General features: G+C 45.4%; 1 protein-coding gene across 5 annotated transcripts in view; it reads left to right on the top strand.

Annotated features, from left to right (window-relative positions):
* Positions 1-21,960, top strand: part of LOC147008367 (F-box/LRR-repeat protein 4-like) — a 33,504-nt gene that overhangs the window by 10,087 nt on the left and 1,457 nt on the right. Inside the window, exons 1-9 of one of the 5 annotated variants that reach the window (XM_085864785.1) lie at positions 252-470; positions 5,424-5,852; positions 7,369-7,744; positions 8,200-8,444; positions 10,860-11,073; positions 11,658-11,729; positions 13,105-13,239; positions 18,831-19,008; positions 19,559-19,823. In XM_085864785.1, the coding sequence (XP_085720911.1) occupies positions 442-470; positions 5,424-5,852; positions 7,369-7,744; positions 8,200-8,444; positions 10,860-11,073; positions 11,658-11,729; positions 13,105-13,239; positions 18,831-19,008; positions 19,559-19,746 (1,866 nt within the window). In that variant the 5' untranslated portion in view covers positions 252-441 and the 3' untranslated portion in view covers positions 19,747-19,823. Of the gene's footprint in view, positions 1-250; positions 471-5,423; positions 5,853-7,368; positions 7,745-8,199; positions 8,445-10,859; positions 11,074-11,657; positions 11,730-13,104; positions 13,240-18,830; positions 19,009-19,558; positions 19,826-21,960 lie in introns of those variants that run through there. The other 4 variants (XM_085864789.1, XM_085864788.1, XM_085864786.1 and 1 more) reach the window with 4 other exon arrangements.

The following is a 21,960-nucleotide window of genomic DNA, read 5'->3' as shown; positions in this document are numbered from 1 at the left end:
TAAATTTAGTGTTCGTGTAAAATGTCACACAGGCACGTTGGGCCAGCCGGCCAGTTCAAAGGTTTAATTTATTTACAAATATCAACCCAACACCCATTTAACACGGGAGGTGTGGCAAATCTAGATCTTCGTAGATCGAGGAAAGCATTTCACGAGTAAAATGCACGATGAGAAGATTAAAGTAGATTTAGAATGAAACAACGTGATGACGTCATGTGAACGTAGCACAAAACGTCATTTCCGGACGTTGGGGGCGGAGTCAACGGTGACGTACTTCTCAGAACATGTTCCTGGTTGTGGACTTCGCTGGAAAAGATGGTCGGTGTTGATGTCGGACTAGGAGGCCTCACAAGGTGCGAGTCCTTGTTACCTTTACCTGTACTTTCCAGGTCGTTGACCACGACCTCGGTTTCTCTTATCGAGACACAAGAATGAACCAAAATGGAGGACGTCGTCGTTCGTCCGTTGCAGTAAGTCCTGGGGTTTCTTCACGGTGGGGAATCGAAATATCTGACGTGGCTGGGTGTGCGCTGCCGCTCGCCACGTCGCCACAGGGCGAACCCCCCTTACCTGTGGCTAATATTTTAAACCACCCAGTAGCCACTGTGGCTGATCCATGTTTTAGTGATTTTTTTTACCGGTTTTAGACGAATTTTGAGTGATTTTAGCACAGAATTCAACCTTCGTGAGACGGCCGCCATTTTGTATGTTTTGATTACGGGAATCATGCGTGATTTTGTACAAGCTTACCGATAATAACTTTAGTAGTTTTAAACTTGTTTCTAGTAAAAAAAAATCGACCGAAATTACGCGTGATTCGCATGATTCTCGTCTCAAAATTTTATTTTAATTTTTTTGAAAAAAAATAAAATTTTCCGGAATGATTCGCCGCAACGTTCTTCTTTGGGTCAGTGGTTGCCAGGTGAGTTTTGACACAATCAGTGGGAGAACGTGTAGTAGGACGAGTTTGTTTGGATGAGTGAGTTTGATGTGTGAGATTGGTTGTATGAGTGAGTTTGATGGGTGAGATTGGTTGTATGAGTGAGTTTGATGTGTGAGATTGGTTGTATGAGTGAGTTTGATGTGTGAGATTGGTTGGATGAGTGAAGTTGTTGGGTGAGATTGGTTGTATGAGTGAGTTTGATGGGTGAGATTGGTTGTATGAGTGAGTTTGATGTGTGAGATTGGTTGAAAGTGTGAGTTTGATGGGTGAGATTGGTTGTATGAGTGAGTTTGATGTGTGAGATTGGTTGTATGAGTGAGTTTGATGGGTGAGATTGGTTGTATGAGTGAGTTTGATGTGTGAGATTGGTTGTATGAGTGAGTTTGATGTGTGAGATTGGTTGTATGAGTGAGTTTGATGTGTGAGATTGGTTGGATGAGTGAAGTTGTTGGGTGAGATTGGTTGTATGAGTGAGTTTGATGTGTGAGATTGGTTGGATGAGTGAAGTTGTTGGGTGAGATTGGTTGTATGAGTGAGTTTGATGTGTGAGATTGGTTGTATGTGTGAGTTTGATGTGTGAGATTGGTTGGATGAGTGAAGTTGTTGGGTGAGATTGGTTGTATGAGTGAGTTTGATGTGTGAGATTGGTTGTATGAGTGAGTTTGATGGGTGAGATTGGTTGTATGCGTGAGTTTGATGTGTGAGATTGGTTGGATGAGTGAAGTTGTTGGGTGAGATTGGTTGTATGAGTGAGTTTGATGGGTGAGATTGGTTGAAAGTGTGAGTTTGATGTGTGAGATTGGTTGTATGAGTGAGTTTGATGTGTGAGATTGGTTGTATGAGTGAGTTTGATGTGTGAGATTGGTTGTATGAGTGAGTTTGATGTGTGAGATTGGTTGTATGAGTGAGTTTGATGTGTGAGATTGGTTGTATGAGTGAGTTTGATGTGTGAGATTGGTTGTATGAGTGAGTTTGATGGGTGAGATTGGTTGTATGAGTGAGTTTGATGTGTGAGATTGGTTGTATGAGTGAGTTTGATGGGTGAGATTGGTTGTATGAGTGAGTTTGATGTGTGAGATTGGTTGTATGAGTGAGTTTGATGGGTGAGATTGGTTGTATGAGTGAGTTTGATGGGTGAGATTGGTTGGATGAGTGAGTTTGATGTGTGAGATTGGTTGTATGAGTGAGTTTGATGGGTGAGATTGGTTGTATGCGTGAGTTTGATGTGTGAGATTGGTTGGATGAGTGAAGTTGTTGGGTGAGATTGGTTGTATGAGTGAGTTTGATGGGTGAGATTGGTTGAAAGTGTGAGTTTGATGTGTGAGATTGGTTGTATGAGTGAGTTTGATGGGTGAGATTGGTTGTATGAGTGAGTTTGATGGGTGAGATTGGTTGTATGAGTGAGTTTGATGGGTGAGATTGGTTGGATGAGTGAGTTTGATGTGTGAGATTGGTTGTATGAGTGAGTTTGATGTGTGAGATTGGTTGTATGAGTGAGTTTGATGGGTGAGATTGGTTGTATGAGTGAGTTTGATGGGTGAGATTGGTTGTATGAGTGAGTTTGATGGGTGAGATTGGTTGTATGAGTGAGTTTGATGTGTGAGATTGGTTGTATGCGTGAGTTTGATGGGTGAGATTGGTTGTATGAGTGAGTTTGATGGGTGAGATTGGTTGTATGAGTGAGTTTGATGGGTGAGATTGGTTGTATGAGTGAGTTTGATGTGTGAGATTGGTTGTATGAGTGAGTTTGATGTGTGAGATTGGTTGTATGAGTGAGTTTGATGTGTGAGATTGGTTGTATGAGTGAGTTTGATGGGTGAGATTGGTTGTATGAGTGAGTTTGATGGGTGAGATTGGTTGTATGAGTGAGTTTGATGGGTGAGATTGGTTGTATGAGTGAGTTTGATGTGTGAGATTGGTTGTATGAGTGAGTTTGATGTGTGAGATTGGTTGTATGAGTGAGTTTGATGTGTGAGATTGGTTGTATGAGTGAGTTTGATGTGTGAGATTGGTTGTATGAGTGAGTTTGATGTGTGAGATTGGTTGTATGAGTGAGTTTGATGTGTGAGATTGGTTGTATGCGTGAGTTTGATGTGTGAGATTGGTTGTATGAGTGAGTTTGATGTGTGAGATTGGTTGTATGCGTGAGTTTGATGGGTGAGATTGGTTGTATGAGTGAGTTTGATGGGTGAGATTGGTTGAAAGTGTGAGTTTGATGTGTGAGATTGGTTGTACGAGTGAGTTTGATGTGTGAGATTGGTTGTATGAGTGAGTTTGATGGGTGAGATTGGTTGTATGAGTGAGTTTGATGGGTGAGATTGGTTGTATGAGTGAGTTTGATGTGTGAGATTGGTTGTATGAGTGAGTTTGATGTGTGAGATTGGTTGTATGAGTGAGTTTGATGTGTGAGATTGGTTGTATGCGTGAGTTTGATGTGTGAGATTGGTTGGATGAGTGAAGTTGTTGGGTGAGATTGGTTGTATGAGTGAGTTTGATGGGTGAGATTGGTTGAAAGTGTGAGTTTGATGTGTGAGATTGGTTGTACGAGTGAGTTTGATGTGTGAGATTGGTTGTATGAGTGAGTTTGATGGGTGAGATTGGTTGTATGAGTGAGTTTGATGGGTGAGATTGGTTGTATGAGTGAGTTTGATGTGTGAGATTGGTTGGATGAGTGAAGTTGTTGGGTGAGATTGGTTGGATGAGTGAGTTTGACTGGAATGAGGTTGGTCCAATCCTGATCCACAACCACCCCCATCCCCCACTACCACCTACGAAAGGCACAACGACCATACCCCCCCACACACACACACACACACCATCACCACCACCACCACCACCATATCTCATAATTACCACCTCACCTGATGGTCGTTCATTCAACCAATCTCACAAGTCAAACTCACTCATCCAACCAATCTGAACAATCCAACTCACTCATCCAACTAACCTCACCCATCAAACTCACACATCCACCTTAAAATTAAGTTATTATTTCATATTGCTAAAAAAAAAACTTTTGAATAAAATATGTGGCTATTTCCTTTCTCCTGTGGCTAATCATTCTAAACCTAGATTAGCCACAGTGGCTAATTCCTTTTGAAAGCCAGAGCACACCCAGTGTGGTGGCCGAAGTCGTCGTCGCTTCACTGACATATTTAATAAAATGACGTCATGTTGTTCTTCATGAACATTCTGCTCCATTCACTCCACGTCATTAACCCGAGGTCATCTGTTCCATGTGCTCGGGAGTTATCTCACCTCATCTTCTTCATCCATCCGAGCTGATGTTTTTATACGAGTAAATACAACCCGTCACTTCACTCAGGGAAATATTAAATGGGGGAGGTTACAGAAGGGAGGGAAGAGACGAGGAGGGATTGTTGAGAGAGGAAGGAGGGGTGGATAACAGGGGAGAGAAAGAGAGGAGGGGGAAGGGAGAGAGAGGAGGGGGGGAGAGAAAGAAGAGGTAAAGGAGGGAAGGGAGGGAGTGGAGCAAGAGAGGACGGATGGGAGGGGAGAGAGAGTGGTGGGGGAGCTCGGAGGTGTGAGGAAGGGGGTGTGGGAGTGATGCCTCACCAAATGTCGCCATACGCTGGGGGAGGGAGGGGGGTTGGTAGCGAGTTGGATGGGGGAGAGAGGAGGGGTGGGGGGCGAGCTCGGAAGGCGGTGAATAAGGAAGAGAGGGAGAGTGAGGAAAGGAGGGGGGGAGCGACACATAACCACGTGTCGTTAAACACTCCAGTAGAAGGGTGTGTGAGATGAGGGGTGGGAGTCCACAGCCATATCTTGGATATGTATGGATCGATTTTGTTCAACCTTTGCACAAAGACAACACACCATGGTACACATATGCCCCTCATTTTGTTTTGCGATGCGATCAAAGATGTCTGACGTGCTGCCATTTTCGTTGTAAAACCCCCCCCATTTTGAACACGTCCTCAAACCTCTCTCGGACGTGCATTTACTGATGTCGATCAAACCTGGCACACACATAATGAATGATGGTTTACATGTGCACGTCGTTTTTTTGTGAGATCACATCCAAGATGGCCGACTGGCAGCCATTTTGTTATTTAAATGTGTCCCCAACAATTTCTCAGACCTGCACGCTCTGATTCCATTCAAACCTGGCAACAGCACACTACATGATGGCGTACACGTGTACCTCGTTTTGTTTTTAAATCTGATGAAAGATGGTCGACTGGCGGTCATTTATAATAATATCATTCTCTGTTTTGTTGCTATGCCAAACAATCGCTCAAACGGTCGTTGCTAGGATGCAGTGCCGACGTCATCAACATGGCCAACATGAGCTTCTCTTAGTGCAATAATGATATTATTGTGCAATATTATTGAACAAGTGCAATAAATAAATGATCACGTGATCTACACGTGCCGGATTGCGATTGTGGATTTTATTCCAGCTACGGTATGTAATACACTTGCATGTTGAGCCTGCTCTGCATTTCCTGTTCAACAGGACCAGGAGAAACCAACATCATGGAGATGGATCCGAACTGCAGGAAGACAATGAAGGTTTGTTCCCGCAGCGGTCTTTTCCCGAGCTGTCTCAGCACGTGAGCCAAGTTCTGGATCTGAGCTCCCAGTGCGGAGCGATTTCCACCAGAAACCGGATGGGTCCGCCTGCCATATATCCGATCGCCGCGGACTTCACGTACGTGGCCGTGCCGAGCACATACGGGACGTGGTGGGACCGCTTGGCCCGATGGACACCCGGACGTTGTCCCAAGAATCCCGAGTGGTTTAAAAGCCAGGATTTCATCGAGTTACTTTTCGACGAGCCCGTCTTCCCTACCAGGGTCTCGGTCTCACAGATGCAGCACCCTGGACACGTGGTTCGGATTCTGGTCAAGCCATGGGATGAAGGTGAAGAGTCTGCTGTGTGCAGGTACCAATGACCCTTTTGGTTTGAATCTCCGAGTCTTCAAGTCTTTATGCTCGCGAGTCCAAAAGGGACCAAATGACCAATTATTATCGTTTGCTTTGGGAGTATGTTGAGTCTCTGACTGGTCTCACATGATAATAGCAGGAGTTCATTAACATCTTCGTTGTATAAATGGACTAGTTCCCTGGTTTTTCATCACATTTGATCGACAGGTAGTGGACAAAATATTGGAAACCCCCTGGGTAAATGAGTGTTTCTTTGAAAGCACGAACTTCCACACAGGTGTGGCCCATATGCGTTAATGAAGCAACTGACATCCCAGCATGCTCAGGGTCATGTATACAATATGCTGCACAGGCCTGGTTGCCTCCAATTATGGCGAGCATGGCTGCAAGAGGATAAAACCCTTTTTTAACGGGGGCTGTTAGCAGCTTGTTGGCCTTGCTGTGTTTATTCTACATGCTTTATCCCCCCCCCCCCGATCTTGTCTGTTTCTTTCCCTTTTACTGTTTGTCGACTACCTGCACGTTTTTAAAATGTCTCTTGGTGGCTGGCTGAAGATCTGAGGTTGAAATAACACCAGGTGGGTTGACGCGGCCCGTCATCCTTCCGAGGTCGGCAAAATGAGTAGCAGATTGCTGGTTAACAGGGGCACTGCATCAGTGGCACAGTGCAGAAAATTATGCAATCAGCAGCCATAGGATGCATACGAAACAACAACAATAACAACATGTGCCCGGTCTCGTTGGTCGAGAACAAAATGGTGTCGTTGCCATCTGCACTTGTGTCGATCACACAATAAAGGAGTTGTTTCGATTTCATATCGGGAGAGTGTGGATGTGGTGTGTGGTGTGGAATGTGGTGTATTGTTTCACCACTCAACTGGAGTGTGGGAGTAATAGAGATGTCGTGAAGTTAATCTCTTGACCATAATTGTCATTTTGTACTTTTTCCTTGTCCTTATGCAGCACAGGGCTTCAGGGTAGCGTCTTTGACTGAGGGTGCGGCTGTGCTGCTGATGCAGTGCCCCCATGCTGGTTAGGGCAGGAATTTGTAACTTGTCCATGGTGCCGGCAAGGGACCTCCATCCGAGGGACGACACACACATCGATGAATCATCCTTCCTGTGAAACACCAGGATGACAGTTTGTAACTGGGTCGGGATTCAAACCCAGGCAGGATGGCTTGGAGGCAAAGTGTGTGTTCCTCTCGAGTCTAGAGTCTCGACTCTAGACCATCCTGAAAGCCCTCTTTTTTGCTGTAAGGTCTTCATCCTCAAGCCATTACTTTTCACCGCAGCTATAAGGGGATGGTTGTGTAAATTTTTATTACACCATAAAGTTTCATTCATTTATTTGTTAATTTATTTCATAATGTGAGTGATGTCCTTTTACACATCCATTGTATCAAATTGGAGATGTTGTACGACATGAGCCACACCCTAATACACAATGTCTACTTCATAGTAAAATCAAAAGGACGCTCCTCAAAAGGTTTACTTTGGTGATGTACGATGCAGGTGGCAGACGCTGTGGTCCGGCCCTGCGGACACCAATCTTCGACAGAATGCCACTCGTCATTTTTCCTCACCGATACAACCACCAGGTTTTGCAACAAACGCCCTCCGTCTGGAGTTGAATTGCTCCCTGAGCGTTTACTGCATGGAACTGGCCACTGTTGTCCTGCACGGGATCCCGGTGGACATTATGCAACCAAAGAAGATCAAGAGTGAATATCTTGCTGAGTCAAAAGGACTTCAGCAGAAACGAAATATGATGGAAAGAAGGAGACAAGATATGGTTAAACAGATGGAGGAAGAAAGGAGGGCAAACGAAGAGGAAGGGAAGCTTTCCCACTTCACAAATAATGGATATTTTGACCTTTTACCTTTCGAGGTGAGTATGTGAACCCCCTACTCGTCATCTTTTCTTCTTCTTTTAAAACATATTTTTTCCAGATCACATCATCTCATTGTTTGGCTTCAGAATGGTTTTAGATAATGGCGTCCATGTTGAAATGGCTGTCCAAGTCTTTTTGTTTGGATGTCCTTGATGGCTCACTTGGTACATTGTAATGCTTATAAACGCACGGAGACGCCAGCGTTTGTGGCTTTATTTCATTTCCGCACATGCCATAACCTCGACAATCTCTTAATGTGAGCCGAATTCCAAAATTTAAACTCTGGAAAAAGAAGTGTTCATTTATCTTGGTGGTTATCTTGGTTTTTTTCAGGGTTACTGTTTGATCATTCGATGGACATCCTTGACTCTCTGGACAGTGACAGCTGGTCAGGTTGATGCACTGATAATTAAATCGATTTTTGTTTTTTGCTGCCTTACTTCCACGACAGATTATCGAAATGATTTTATCTCACCTGACGCTCCCTGAGCTGTGCCGCCTCGCTCAATGCAGCCGTACTCTGCGCGACTGCTGCTACAACCCTTCCATGTACAAACACCTGGACCTCAAGCCTTTCTGGCCATCTCTCTGCGAGGAGGACCTTCTGCCTTTGAAGCCTCGTCTCACCTGTGCACGCTCGCTCGGACTCTCGTGGACTGGAAACGAGGGAAGATTCAGTCCTACGGTCCTTAAAAAGTGAGTAATTGAATTCAAAGTCAGTAATCGATGGCCTGGGTTTAGGTGAACCGTCTCCACCTCTCTTTCATTCATTGACTCTCTCATTCTGATCTGTTTCCTCGCCTGTCTCGTCTCTTACCGCTTCTCCGATCACCACCAAACTTCGTTGACACAATTAACAGTTACAATTCTGCTTACAGGATTTCTGTTTACTCACCACTCTTCAGGTTATCGTGGTTGGCCCAATTGAAAGTAGATTTTTCTCAAAGCGTTTCCAATGCTGAAGTCACAGAATTCTGATGGTGGGCACCATTGCATCATGGGATTGTTACTGCTGCTGTTTTTATTTTATTTCATTAATTTTTTTAATGACACTTCCGTCCTTTGATATCCTTTACCATGTCCTCAGCAGTCCTTGACAAGTGGCTCTTCTGACGTTATTGTGCTCCGGGGTGGTTGTAGTTGTGCAGTCCTCACCTCCTATCACATACCATCCCATCACCATTCCTTGACAGTTATATCCAACTGCTATTAATAACAAGCTGGGTCACCCAATCAAGATCTGGTTATTTCGACTTTAGGATACAGGACTGTTCGGAAGATCGATTTTTAAAGCTGTAGCAAAAATAAATAAATAAATCAACCTGAGATTGCACCACGGCAGTAATGGGCCAAATGGCCTCGTTTCCTTCATTGAGTTTTGTTTCTTCATTTTCAGACATACACACACACACACACGTACAGAGAATATCCTTGCAGGGGTAAGGGGGGAGTGAGGTATACCCATGACCTGACCCTGGGAACCCCCAGTAAGTTTGCAAAATTTAGGAGAGATTGGCCGAGCCGTTTTTTTTCTGATGATTTTCAGACCTACACAAACATACAGAGAATTTACTTGTGGGTGGGTTGTTCCCTTGACCTGACCCTTTGAACCACCAGCAAGTTTGTTAAAGTTGGTGAGGATTGGCCCAGCCGTTTCTTTTTCTGTGGGTATTTCCATACGTTTCGTTGATCGGTAATTTAAACATACATGCACCCGGAGGCGCCCAGAGTATCAAACAATGTCCGAATTGGACAAATGAACACTTCTTTTTCCGGAATTTAAATTTTGGAATTCGGCTCGCTTTAAGAGATTGTCGAGGTTATGGCATGTGCGGAAATGAAATAAAGCCACAAACGCTGACGTCTCTGTGCGTTGATAAGCATTACAATGCACTCAGTGATTTGTCGGTTTGATGATCAGGCATTCGATGATATGAGTGAGGAAAGTGAAAAAAAACAAACTTTATCTTTGAGAAACAGTTGCTGCCTGTTTCAAGTCAAGGCATTGTTGAGCAGGCCAAAAAAATAGCGAATTAAGACTCCAGCGAGGGAGAGAGTGGTGGCCGAGGAGGCGCCTGATAAAGGATTATAATTAAATAAGGCCGTTAATTGTCTTCAAAAGGGATGTTTTAATAAATGCAAACACCCAATTCTCACTCATGCACTCCCTTGGAGTTCCCTCAGTGTGCATGCAAAGTTTCAGGCTGAAAGGTTTCTGGTTTTGAAGATATGGAGGAGACACACACTGACTAACTGACACACACACACACACATGAACTGACTGACACACACTGACATTTTGTTATTACGGAGAAGAAAAATCGTGAAACACCCTGCAACCCGTGCCTTTTACATCCGATCATCATGTAATCTCATCTTCTCACTTGTTGGAATGCGAAAAAGAAATTCATTTAAATATCTCCTTCAGTCAAATTATTTCCATGACATAGAGGGGGTGCAGCATATGAACCCAAGCTTTTCAATGAAGTCGTGTCTTCAATTGGGGTCTTTATCCCCCAGATAACTTGGGAGCAGCTGTCATCCTTGAAGAGGCGACAAAGCCCGGTATTGTCCCGTGGTGGAATTACTCGAACCTCCAGTGGAATCACTCCGGTAACTCCAGTCCCAATGAGAGTTGAACCATTTATTAAGGTGTACACAGGAAGAAACAAATTCACAGAGCAACACCAAGATGAGCTGTTGTGAACTTCCTTCTCTCGGAGTTCTGTTCACAAGCCGAGCTTTTTATAGCAAAATTATTTGCATTGAAAGAGGGAAAAGAGGGTGCATGGGTCGGACAAAGAACAGTACATGTTTTCACAGCAAAACTATATATCACTCAATGTTCCACAGTCTCTTAATTAGCAGAACACCACATATGGTGTTTGTGCGAGCGTAGGAACACCGGTCACCATGTTCAAGCATGGGATTTAAATCAATCATGAGGCTTAATTGAGCCACAGCCAAACTAAAAAAAAAGTAGAGCTAATTTTTAAAAGGGATTTTCCACCACAGTACTAAACGTGGGTTGATGTGACTTGGTTTCTCAATTTGTCTTGTCTCTCAAGACTTTGTTTAAAACACTGTCCCAATATCTTCCTGCTTTTTCAGTTTCCTCGGTGAGTGGTCCAAGCAACTACTGCACCTGGAGCTGGCAAACTGCCATTGGATCACAAACGAATCCTTGGAATCTGTAGCCATGCTCTGCCCAAACCTTCGTGTCCTGAACCTGTCATCGTGTGAACGAATATCACCTGGGGAATTCGGGCAGCTCTCGTCCTTGCAGAACCTACAACGCCTCGTCCTGTTCCGAACGCATATCGATGTGAGCTTTTTAGTAGTTTGTGTTCGTTTTACTCTCTTGCAGTTTTGTTGTTTATAAAGTCATTGCAAGTAAATGTTGAGTTTTATGGCAATGTAAAATTGAGACCCCCCACTTCCTTTGCCCCTCCCCAGACAAGTTATTTGAAAGTCTAACACAGACGAGATGAGAAATGTGAAACCAAAATTAAATACAAGGAACACATGAAGCAGGAATTTCGTACATTTGCCATTTACTTTCCTTACATAACCCATTGAACTAGGCAAGATCGATGTGGCCTTGGTAGTGCCCTTCTTCAATCTGCATGGTCAACTGCCTGTGAGATGTTTTTGAATCCCCTTAAGATTGCAAAGGAGATTACCTGGCTTAACGTCACCTTCATGATGCATCACCCCCCCCCTGCTGGCACGGTGCCACAATGGTTTTAAGATCCTCAGACTGGTTCGAAGATCTTTAAACTCCATAAAACGTTAAATTCTCGAATAAGCCACCGAAGTGAGTCTTTCTCTCTCGTTGTGCTCTGTGGATGGGAAGGGGATTATTTTACCGGTGTTAAAGGATGACATCGAGCTCCCATCTTCTTTCAGACCGAGAGTCTCCTGTCGATCACTTCCAAGTGCACGGAGTTGAGGCATCTCAACATTGGAAACTGTTTCGAGGTACGTGCACCTCTTTGTATGACCGCAGAGGTGTTTTGCAGTCAAGCGATAGTCCTGTACGATTGTGAAGACAAACTGATTGACTTCCACCTTGGGATGACTTCACCTGATTTGTTGATATTTTCTTTCCTCGTCTCATAAATATGAACGCAGTCGATGTGCGGTCATGATTCATCACGATGAGCTCCAGGTGTTGCTAACACAAGATCCCTTTTGAACCTTAATCGCTGCAAAAATAAAGGAAACTCGAACGAAGCCGATGGCTCGCCATCTCAAATCGCCCACGCTTCCCCACCTCGAGCAAAGTTGAAAGATGTCAAAAAGTTCCATCAGGAACGACCCAATATCAAATTTTGATTAAAACATTTTTTTCCCCATTTTGACCTCTGTGACTGCAAGTTCCCATCCCGAGGCACGAACCGGGGAACAAATCCCCCCAAAATTGCTACATATTCCATGGGTTCCCCCAATGTTGACTGCATGTACAAAGCTTCATTAAAACATGTTATTAATTTGCATTTTTTGGTTATTGGCGAAAAGTTATTGTGTTCTTGAACCTTCTTGCCATGTGGTGATCACAACTCCCAAGTTGGGTGTATTTCTGCCCATCTGTTTCGGAGGAGTTAGTGTGACAGACAGACAGAGCCGATTATGTCGAGGCGTCGATCACCCTTTACTCAGGCATGAAGACGTCGATATACTTGAGAAAATTGTTGATTAATTATCTATCAATACGTGCGCACAGAAAACACACCCCAGGCACAACAATTTGCATTTGAGGAACCCGGAGAGTGCTCTGCCCGAATGGTCGAGTCACTCCCTCATATATACACGGTTTTATCTCCAACAAATTTAATTACATAACTGTCCTTCCTTTCATCCCAGGACCAGCAGGATTACCAGCTGGCTTATGTCCTGGCAATATATATCAAACAGATAAGCAAGATCAAAGGTTTTCCTCCCAGATTCTGCTGCACAATGCTCCCTTGAATCACCCAAGGTTAACCTCACTTATCTCACACACAATGTCCTATAAAGCAGGAATATATTTTAATGAACTGCAGGCGAGTGAATTGAGTCGCGAAGAAACAAAAGCTTTGAAGAAAAAGGCACAAATCCCCACATTTACAATACCCGCCCGTTTTTTTTTCAAAAAGATTCGGGATAACAAAGGAATTAAATTTTAATCAAAGCTCGTGCCTGAAATAAGAAAGGAGACGAGGACTATGTTTGTCGGACACCGCCTCTGATGACGTCTTTGTTGGAGATTTGTTTGAGTTTGAATGTCCCATGTGTTATGGAATTCGCAGAAGCGTTTCCTTCCCCTTGCAGCAATAGATGTCACGATGCATGTTCCTCATCCCTCCAACCTCAGGTGAAAAGTCCTGACCTGGTCTTACTCAGTCTGGCCTCAAACTGCCAACAGCTTCGCTCGCTCGACTTGTGGAGCTCCACTGGGCTGACGGAGGACGCATTGGAACACCTGACATCCCGTTGTAAGGATATTGAGGTACACGGCCTGATATAAACACGGACACAACGCTTGAAAATTTATGTTATTGAGTCAGGAGAAAGCGGTATATTTGGGATGAAGAAAATTAGAGTTTCACATGAAATGATGTCCATCGTTCATTATCACATTGAATGTAATTTGTACAGCAAGGTGAGTGCGTTTTTTTGTTTTGTTTTTTTCTCCATTGAAATGGGAACAATGTTTTCTAATTTCACCTGATCTCGTGAAGAATGCACATATTCTGTGCAGCACCTGCAGCAACGGCAAGTTGTGTTTCAAAATGATATTAGCCGCATTTATTTGTATCTTGGACCTTGCGACGTACCTCCGACCGTTAGCTTGACTCGCGTGCTCAGGTGGCCATAGTCTAATTTTGAGCATGCTTGTTGGGGTGTGCTGCAAGGCCAACAGACTCGACTAGCATCCGAACAACCATTGGTGTACTTCGACAAACTTGTGTCATGCAAGCATAACATTTTGTCCAATTTAACCAGAAATTGATTTTGTATCTTGAACAGGACATGTGGATCCAAGTAAGCCACGCACGCACTTCACTCAACGGTGAAGAATCACTTTAAATAATTCTCGTATCCAGATACGGATTCGAATCTTCACCGGAATCGAATCATTTTGTCCTTGTCACATACCCAAGCTTTCCACCAAATTTCGTCCACATCCGTCCACCACCTTCTGAGATATTTTGTTCACAGACAGACAGACAGACGTGGGTGAAAACATGACTTCCATCCATCTTCGGTGGCGGAGGTAAAAAATCTTCTCTGAAACGGCTTAACAGATCGATGTGAAACCTCACAAGTTTGATTGACTGTCCATGTGGAAAGAAAGTTTGATAACTATAACGTCATCAGTAACATGGTTTGGCAGCCATGTTGGATTTTAGCAAAAAATTTTTTTTTATAAAATCTCCTCTCAAACCACCCAACCGATCGACGCAAAACTTTAACTGTGTCATCGACGACCCATGGGAATTAAAGCTGGAAAACTAAAACGTCATTGGTCACGTCTTCTTGCAGCCATGTTGGATTTTAGTAAACACTTTCAAAAAGCTTCTTCTCTCAAACCGCACAACCGATGTACGCAAACCTTTACGTCTGTCATCGACTCGACGTGTGGATTAAAGTTTGAGAACTAAAACGTCATCAGTCACATGCTGTGGCGTCCATATTGGATTTAAGGGAAATTAAAAAAAAAAACGATTTATTCGAAACCGCAAAACCTATCGATGCAAAACTTTACAAATGCAATCCAACTTACTTCATGCAGTGTGAAAATGATGACATCATAGGTCACGTGGTCAGTCGGTCAAATTAGATCTTAAAAACAAATCCTTTAAAAATCTTCTCCGAAATCGCTTAATGGATCGATGCGAATATTCATATTGTTACAGTTTCGTCGGCCGCGACACGACCGCCAGACGGAGCCGCGAGTCGGCCCAGCTCGATCGCCCGGAATGTCAGATCACCGGGCCGAAAAAGTCCGGGTCGACGGGTCCTTGTTATTTATTTTGGACCGAAATCCGCCAATGGGTAGACCACGTTGGGTAGGGTCGATTGCCAACTTCAATTTACCTAAATACCCACGTTGTCCAGCTACCGGGGAATTTCACCCTCGACGGAACTCGTACGGAAACGAGCTGCTTACCAAGTTCGTTCCGCGAGCGATTCCGTGCGGTTTTAATCGCCGAGTTCCGTCGGCCCGATTATCCCGTTTCTCCGGCAATGGCTGCTAATTTCCCACAACACGCGACACGCTCAGTCAATGGAAGAATTGACGCGACGAGCTGAGAACATTCAACAAATGGGGATATTTATTTACAATAGGCAGGGGGAAATAGGGAGCACGCAAGGGAAGATTTAAACCGATTATGAGATAGGCAAGGCAAACAATATTCAGCATGGAACTTAACAATTGCACTACTTGCCAGACTGGCGCCACAAACAGACACACACACACACACACACACACACACACACACACACACACACACACACACACACACACACACACACACACACACAGAATGATTGGACCCTGAGTATCTTTATTGTGGCTCTCCAGCCGAGGAGGACAGTCCGGCTGTGAACCAGGGGCAGCAGGCTACCTGGCCGCGAACGCGCGGCTGGAAGTCCCCTTCTCTTGGGACTCCGGGTGGCGTCGTCGAACCAGCCAGGCGGAGCCCCCAGCGACGACAAGAAAAGCTCAGGAGCCAGGACGGGGTCGATGAAAAGAGCGCTTCGGAGCCAGGGCAAGGTCGATGATCGAGGAAGAGAGAAGCGCGCAAACTCCGCAGACCCTGACTCTGATAAGCGCCCCTCCCGTGCAACGACCGCTTCGTTTTTTTCCCCACTCGCCTTCCCATTGGACGGGAAACCCCGTGCGATTCCTTGGCCGACCTCCATTGGACAGGCGCGCGGTGGGTGGGGCGCCCCCATCCCGCTGGGCGGAGTCTCTAGTGGGGGCGTTTGTGGCTCCGCCTACCGCTTCACCTCAGACCGCGTGCTTAATGGCGACGGTGCTGGGTCGGAGGCGGAGCGCGGAAGATGCCCACTCACTGCCGATTGGCGAAGGAGGGACGCCATGCCTACGCTAGACTCCGCCCACGAGCGCGCCTGCTGGCTGGCATGCACGAAGAATTCCGCGAGTGTCATGGCGTCAGGATGGACGTGGAGATGGCATTGTTGTCGTTGATGTTGTTGTTGGTGGGATATTCTAATAACAATCGTAGCGCATTCACATTTAATTACCCATTAGACTCGGGAAAAGGCTATCTATAAAACACGTACTTATCGAGATAACTGATCTATAGGACGTGAATGTCTGTGTGCTCATGGCTTCCAGATTCGCAACAATATGTATGATCCATGATAAATTAGTTTTGAGAGTAAAAACGTCATCGGTCACTTGTTCGGGCAGCCATGTAAGATTGAAGTTTAATGCTTTAAAAACCTTCCTCTGTCAAACCACTAAACCAACTGATGCAAAACGTTCGGTGCATTATTGAGTTTCACACCGTTGGTGTTCGGTGTATCACACCTTTTTCCACATGGGTAGTGCATGATATATTTAATGTTTTGCTTCAGTCGCTGAAGTGGTTCCAGAGAAATGCATTTTTAAACATTTTCCTTCTTTCAAATATGACTCGCAGTTGGAAGTGGCAGTTCTTGGGACGGACTAGCCATGAGAAATATAGTTTGATAAAAATGATAAAATAGGACGGCATCGTCACCGCAAGGGGCAGTGTGGGACAGCATCGTCATCGGAACAGGCGGCGTGGGATGGCATCGTCGTTGGTATGGGCGTTGTCCGGTACCTGGACTAACTGCTCTCATTATTATTATTGTTACCGCCCAGGGTTTGGGGCTCGCCACGAGGGGAAGCACTCGAGTTTCTCCCCAACACCCGGTCCTTGATTTCGACTGCTGGCTTAGCAGAGTTACGCTTCTCTATTTCCGCGATACCTTTGTATTGCACGGCAACAACCTCGGCACCACACCTGGTGATCTTCTGCTGAGCAGAGCAGGTCGGTGCAGCACCCGCTAATAGAGCAAATCAGGAAGGGTGCAACTTCCCGTCCAACTATACTTGTACACTGTGTTGGACAACAAAGGAAAAGACAACTGAGACATGTTGTTAATAGCAACAACGAATTATTTATTTACACAGCAAAAGGTCAGGTCAGGTATGGGAGCATGTGCCAGAACAGCGCATCGCTGCGTCCACTTTCCGCCCCATCTGGCCATCCCCCAGGCAGATGCCTGTCCCATCCCCATTTTCTTCGAGATGCCGATCAACTTGCTGCAACCACGAGGCATGTGGTCGACCCATTGGCCTCCTCCACTCACGAGACTCCCTCATTGTGAGAATCTGGTGAGCAGAATCAGCGTCAGGAAAACGAGCCACATGTCCATACAGCCGCAGCTGACGCTCATGGACTATGCAGGTAACAAATCTCATTTGAGTCTCTCTCAGCAACCGCTCGTTGGACACAAAGTCCGACCAGCGATCGCCAAGGATTCTTTGAAGAAACCTGGGACCAAAGGAATTAAGTCGCCGTCTCAGATCCCTGGCTAGAGTCCAAGTCTCACATCCGTAGAGCAAGACAGGAAGCACCAAGGACCAGAAGACTCAGACTTTCGTCCTCCCGCACAGGTACCGGCAGTGCCACACCCCATGATCCAGTGAATCCATGACTCCCCGGGCCTGACCTAGACGTCTATTGACCTCTGGTCACAGCCAGCAGAGACATGAATATCACTGCCAAGGTAAGTGAATCTCTCCACGACCTCAACATCCTCGCCACAAACAGGTACAGACAAGATAGCAGCATCCTAGATGTCATTGAAAGCCTGGATCTTAGTTTTGACCCAGGAAACCCATAATCCCAGCGGCTCCGACTCCTCATTCAGCACCTCGAGGGCCCCCAAAAGGATATCAAGAATCTCCGCAAAGATGACTGCATCATCTGCGAAATCAAGGTCAGAGATCTTGACATTCCCAAATGATGCACCGCAGCTTGATCTCTCTGACATCCCCAGAATCCAGTCCATACAAGTGCTGAAAAGTCTGGGGGCCTGAACACACCCCTGACGAACTCCAGTAACAATTGGAAATAAGTCGGAGATGTTATCACCACATCTCACAGCACTCTCAGACCAAGAATCCTCCTGAGGGCATCCCAATTCACTGAATCAAACGCTTTACAGAGATCACCATTGGCTGCAAGCAGCCCCTGCTGAAACTCTCGTCTGCGTTCGGTGAAGACCCGAAGAGCAAGGATACGGTCAATCATTGACCTCTTTGGTGTGAAGCCTGACTGCTCTGGATGCTGGTGCTCAAGCAGATGTTGGCGAACCCTATCAATAATTATCCGAGCAAAGACCTTGCCCGGCACTGAGAGCAGCGTCACCCCTCGGTAGTTGTTGCAGTCTTGGCGATCACCCTTCCCTTTCCAGAGAGGGACAACAAGTCCCCTCTTCCAGTCAGTTGGGATGATGCCTGTGTTCCAGGCAGAGCACAGAACTGCATCTAACGTCACGAGTGCAGTACTTCCACCAGCCTTGAGAAGTTCAGCATGGATGCCACAGATCCCTGGAGCTTTACCCCATTTCAACCGGTTCACCACAGCCTGTGTTTCCACAAACGAAGGTGGATCACAGTTGATTGGAGGGTCAGCAATGGAAATGGAAATATCCCTGACATCTGTCTGTTTGTTTGGCTGTTTGTTTCTTTGTGAACAAAATATCTCCAAAAATTTGGACGAAATTTGGTGGAGAGCTTGGGGATGTGACACCGACAAAATGATTAGATTAGATCTTATCCACCCACTACCAGGTGAGTGTCCAGGTGTATTGCCCCTCTATTTAATATCTCTGTGAGGTTCTTCGTCATCATTCCTGTAGCTCCAACTATCACTGGTACAACTTTATCATTCTTCAACTTCCAGGATCTTCTCATGACAATAATGCCTCTCTAATTGTATAATGCAGGACTTGAATGAATGAGAATTTTAAAACTGCATTTAACACTTATGTTGATTTAATTGTTCCACATTTAAACTGTTCATGCAGGACCTGGACCTTGGCTGGTGTACGTTTATGCGGTCAGGCAGTGGCGCTCTCGTTGAGATGGTGCGAAAGCTGCCCAAACTGCGCCGACTGGTGTTATCGGCTATCCACTCCGTCGGAGACACTGTCCTCGAATCGCTCGGCAATCACTGCCCTTTACTGGAGCACCTGGACATAATGGGTACGGTCATTGAGGGGATGAGTGGAACTGATGTGGATGGATCCAAGAAGGTCACAGAAGTTGCTCATTGTGGAAGGAAAATAAAAATTGCAAGTAGAAACGAGAACGGCACTTGGTGGAGTGCTTACCTCCACCAGGCTGAACAGTTTACGTTTTGTAGCCCACTGGTAGGCCGGATCTGCATCCGGACTTGAACCAAAATCGAATCGGCTTGTTCTTGTCACCTACACAACTCATCCCCCAAGTTTCATCCAAATCCGTCCACATTACGTTTTTCAATATCCTGCTATACATCTTGAAATATCATTTTTGGATCTATCTATCAGTGGTGAAGATTCACTCAAAAAATTCCAGTATCCTGATCCAGATCTTCACCAAAATTGAATCATTTCGTCCTTATCGTTCTGGTGGATGTATGTGCTCCACTGAGTGCTGTTGTGCTGTCGTTGAGTGCTGTGTTTACTGCACACCAAAGCTCCAGATGACTGTGAGCTATTTTAAACCTTGTTTGTGATTCATCGGAGCGATTATATCTGTGTGCGTGTGGCAGGCACTCCGCTGGTGACCCCTGCAGGGATTTTTCACCTGCTTGAAACCTGTCGGCATATGCGCTCCCTTGACATTTCCTTTTGCTTACGAATGGATGAGATTGTGGCCGCCCAAATGACACTTGTCTTTCCACACGTCTCCATCACGCAAACCAAAGTGTGGTGTTATGAGAACATTGATGAAATGTGACTTTTTGCCAAAAAATGTTTTTAAATCAGAAGTTCACTGAAAGGACTACTTTTTGCTGATCAATGTTATCCACCAAACGTTCAAATTGCTAAATTTTGTGCCAATAAATGTTACCAAACTCACAATCTTTGGAGAGTTATTCTTTCACCTTTTACCCCTGCAGATTTTGACAACAGATTCAAAGGCTCTTTGTTGTATTTTCTTTGAGCAAATCGCATCAGACATGAAATCCTTCCTCTTCTCCAATGTCCTGATTTCCGATCACCAATTTGGTTTCAGACCAGGTCACTTTACCCTGGTTATGCCGCTTCTGCTCTCCCAACAATGGATGGAGGTCCTCAATGCCAAACATGAAATCAGAGCCATATCCCTTGACATATCGCGTGTTTTTGACACAGTTTTGACACCCCGCCCTGCTCACCAAACTCTCTTCCAGTGGTATCCAAGGCCATCTTCATTCATGGCTCGCAGACTTCCTCTCCTGTCGTAGTCAACGTGTGGCCCTCAATGGAGTGCTTTCATCCCCTCTTCCTGTCCAGGCTGGAGTTCCTCAAGGTAGCGTTCTGGACCCTGTTCTTTTTCTGGTTTTCATAAATGATCTCTCCGACTCTCTGGAAAATCCTCTTTATCCCTTTGCTGATGACTCCACCCTCTGCCGTACCATATGTCATCCCTCAGACCGGCAAACAGCAGCTTCTTCGCTCACTGCGTATCTGGATAAAATCACAAACTGGTCCAACATGTGGAACATGTCTTTCAATCCGGACAAATCTCACACCCTCACTATGTCTCTCCGAAAGGACCTTTTCGACCCCCCCCAATCCACTTTCTCAATAATCCTCTGGAAGAAGACCTTTCTTTCAAGCTTCTGGGTCTCACGATCTGCCATGACCTTTCCTGGGAAAGTCACATTTCCAACCTCGCCTCCAAAGCCAGTCGCCGACTGGGAATCCTCCGTCGTGCAAAGTCCTTCCTCGGCCCACCTGAGTTCCTGACCACTTCCAAAGCTTACGTCCGCAGCCTGATGGAGTACTGCTCTCCCCTCTGGGCTGGTGCTCCTGCCTCCCACCTTTCTCGGCTTCACGCTGCGGAAACCAAGGCATTTCAGATTATTGGCATCTCCCGTGATGAGTCTGAGTCTTTGGGTCTCTCACTCTCTCACCGCAGGCAGGTCGGTGGTCTTTCTGTCTTCTATCGTCTATAGTCTATACTGTGGGAGGGAGGGATGCGTGGAGGGGGTGAGAGAGAGAGAGAGAGAGAGAGAGAGAGAGAGAGAGAGAGAGAGAGAGAGAGAGAGAGAGAGAGAGAGAGAGAGAGAGAGAGAGAGAGAGAGAGAGAGAGAGAGAGAGAGAGAGAGAGAGAGAGAGAGAGAGAGAGAGAGAGAGAGAGAGTAGCATGAGAAAAAAAAAAACGAGAGAAAGGTGAGGGGTGGAGGTGGGGTTTGTAAAGAGAATGATATGTTATGCTTCATGACCGACACACATACAAAAACAAACTCATGTCAGAACAGCTGTACACACAACGACACAGCAGAGTTTGTAATGAAATCCGCTGGCACATCTGTAAAAACTTTGATGTTCCAGTTCCAGAAAATTAGTGGGAACATAAACCAAAAGTAATCATTGAAAACATTGAAGTACCTATCGCTCACGTGCGACCTAATGTTCCCTTCGAGCGTGAACATCGACAACAAAGCGTTGCGGCAAGATATCATCCTTAGGTACAAAAAAGAGAAGAAAGTATTGCTACACGAGGTGTTAATACCAATTATTTTGGGCTAAATGATGCAGAAATCAAGAAAACGACCAAATATCAAGACCTCAAGAATGAAGTGAAAAGATCCTGGAAGCTGAAGAATGATAAAGTTGTCCCAGCGATAGCTAGACCTACAGGAATGATGATGAAGAACCTCACAGAGATATGAAACAGAGGGGCAATCTGTAGACCCCTTCAGACTCCTTTTTTAAATGTCATCACTGGTGGTGAAGGTTGTGGTCAAATTTCATTGAAATCGTATGAATATTTATGGACGGACGGACAACGTGCCGTCCTGTAAGCTCCCCGGAACTACTTTACAGGTCAGCTCAAAACCATCCCTGGGAATATTATTACAAACGAACTGCAGTTGGAAGCTGTCCGGGACTCAGTGATTATCCTGAGGAGAGTCATCGGCACAAAAGTTCGAGAACAGAAAACTTCACACAGCTTGGTCCA

Source organism: Eptatretus burgeri, chromosome 19 (assembly GCF_056783735.1).
Source record: "Eptatretus burgeri isolate ZD-2024b chromosome 19, Ebu_testis_v1, whole genome shotgun sequence".
NCBI lineage: Eukaryota > Metazoa > Chordata > Myxini > Myxiniformes > Myxinidae > Eptatretus > Eptatretus burgeri.
Note: the sequence above shows the minus strand (reverse complement) of the source record. Positions and strands in the feature narration are given on the sequence as shown.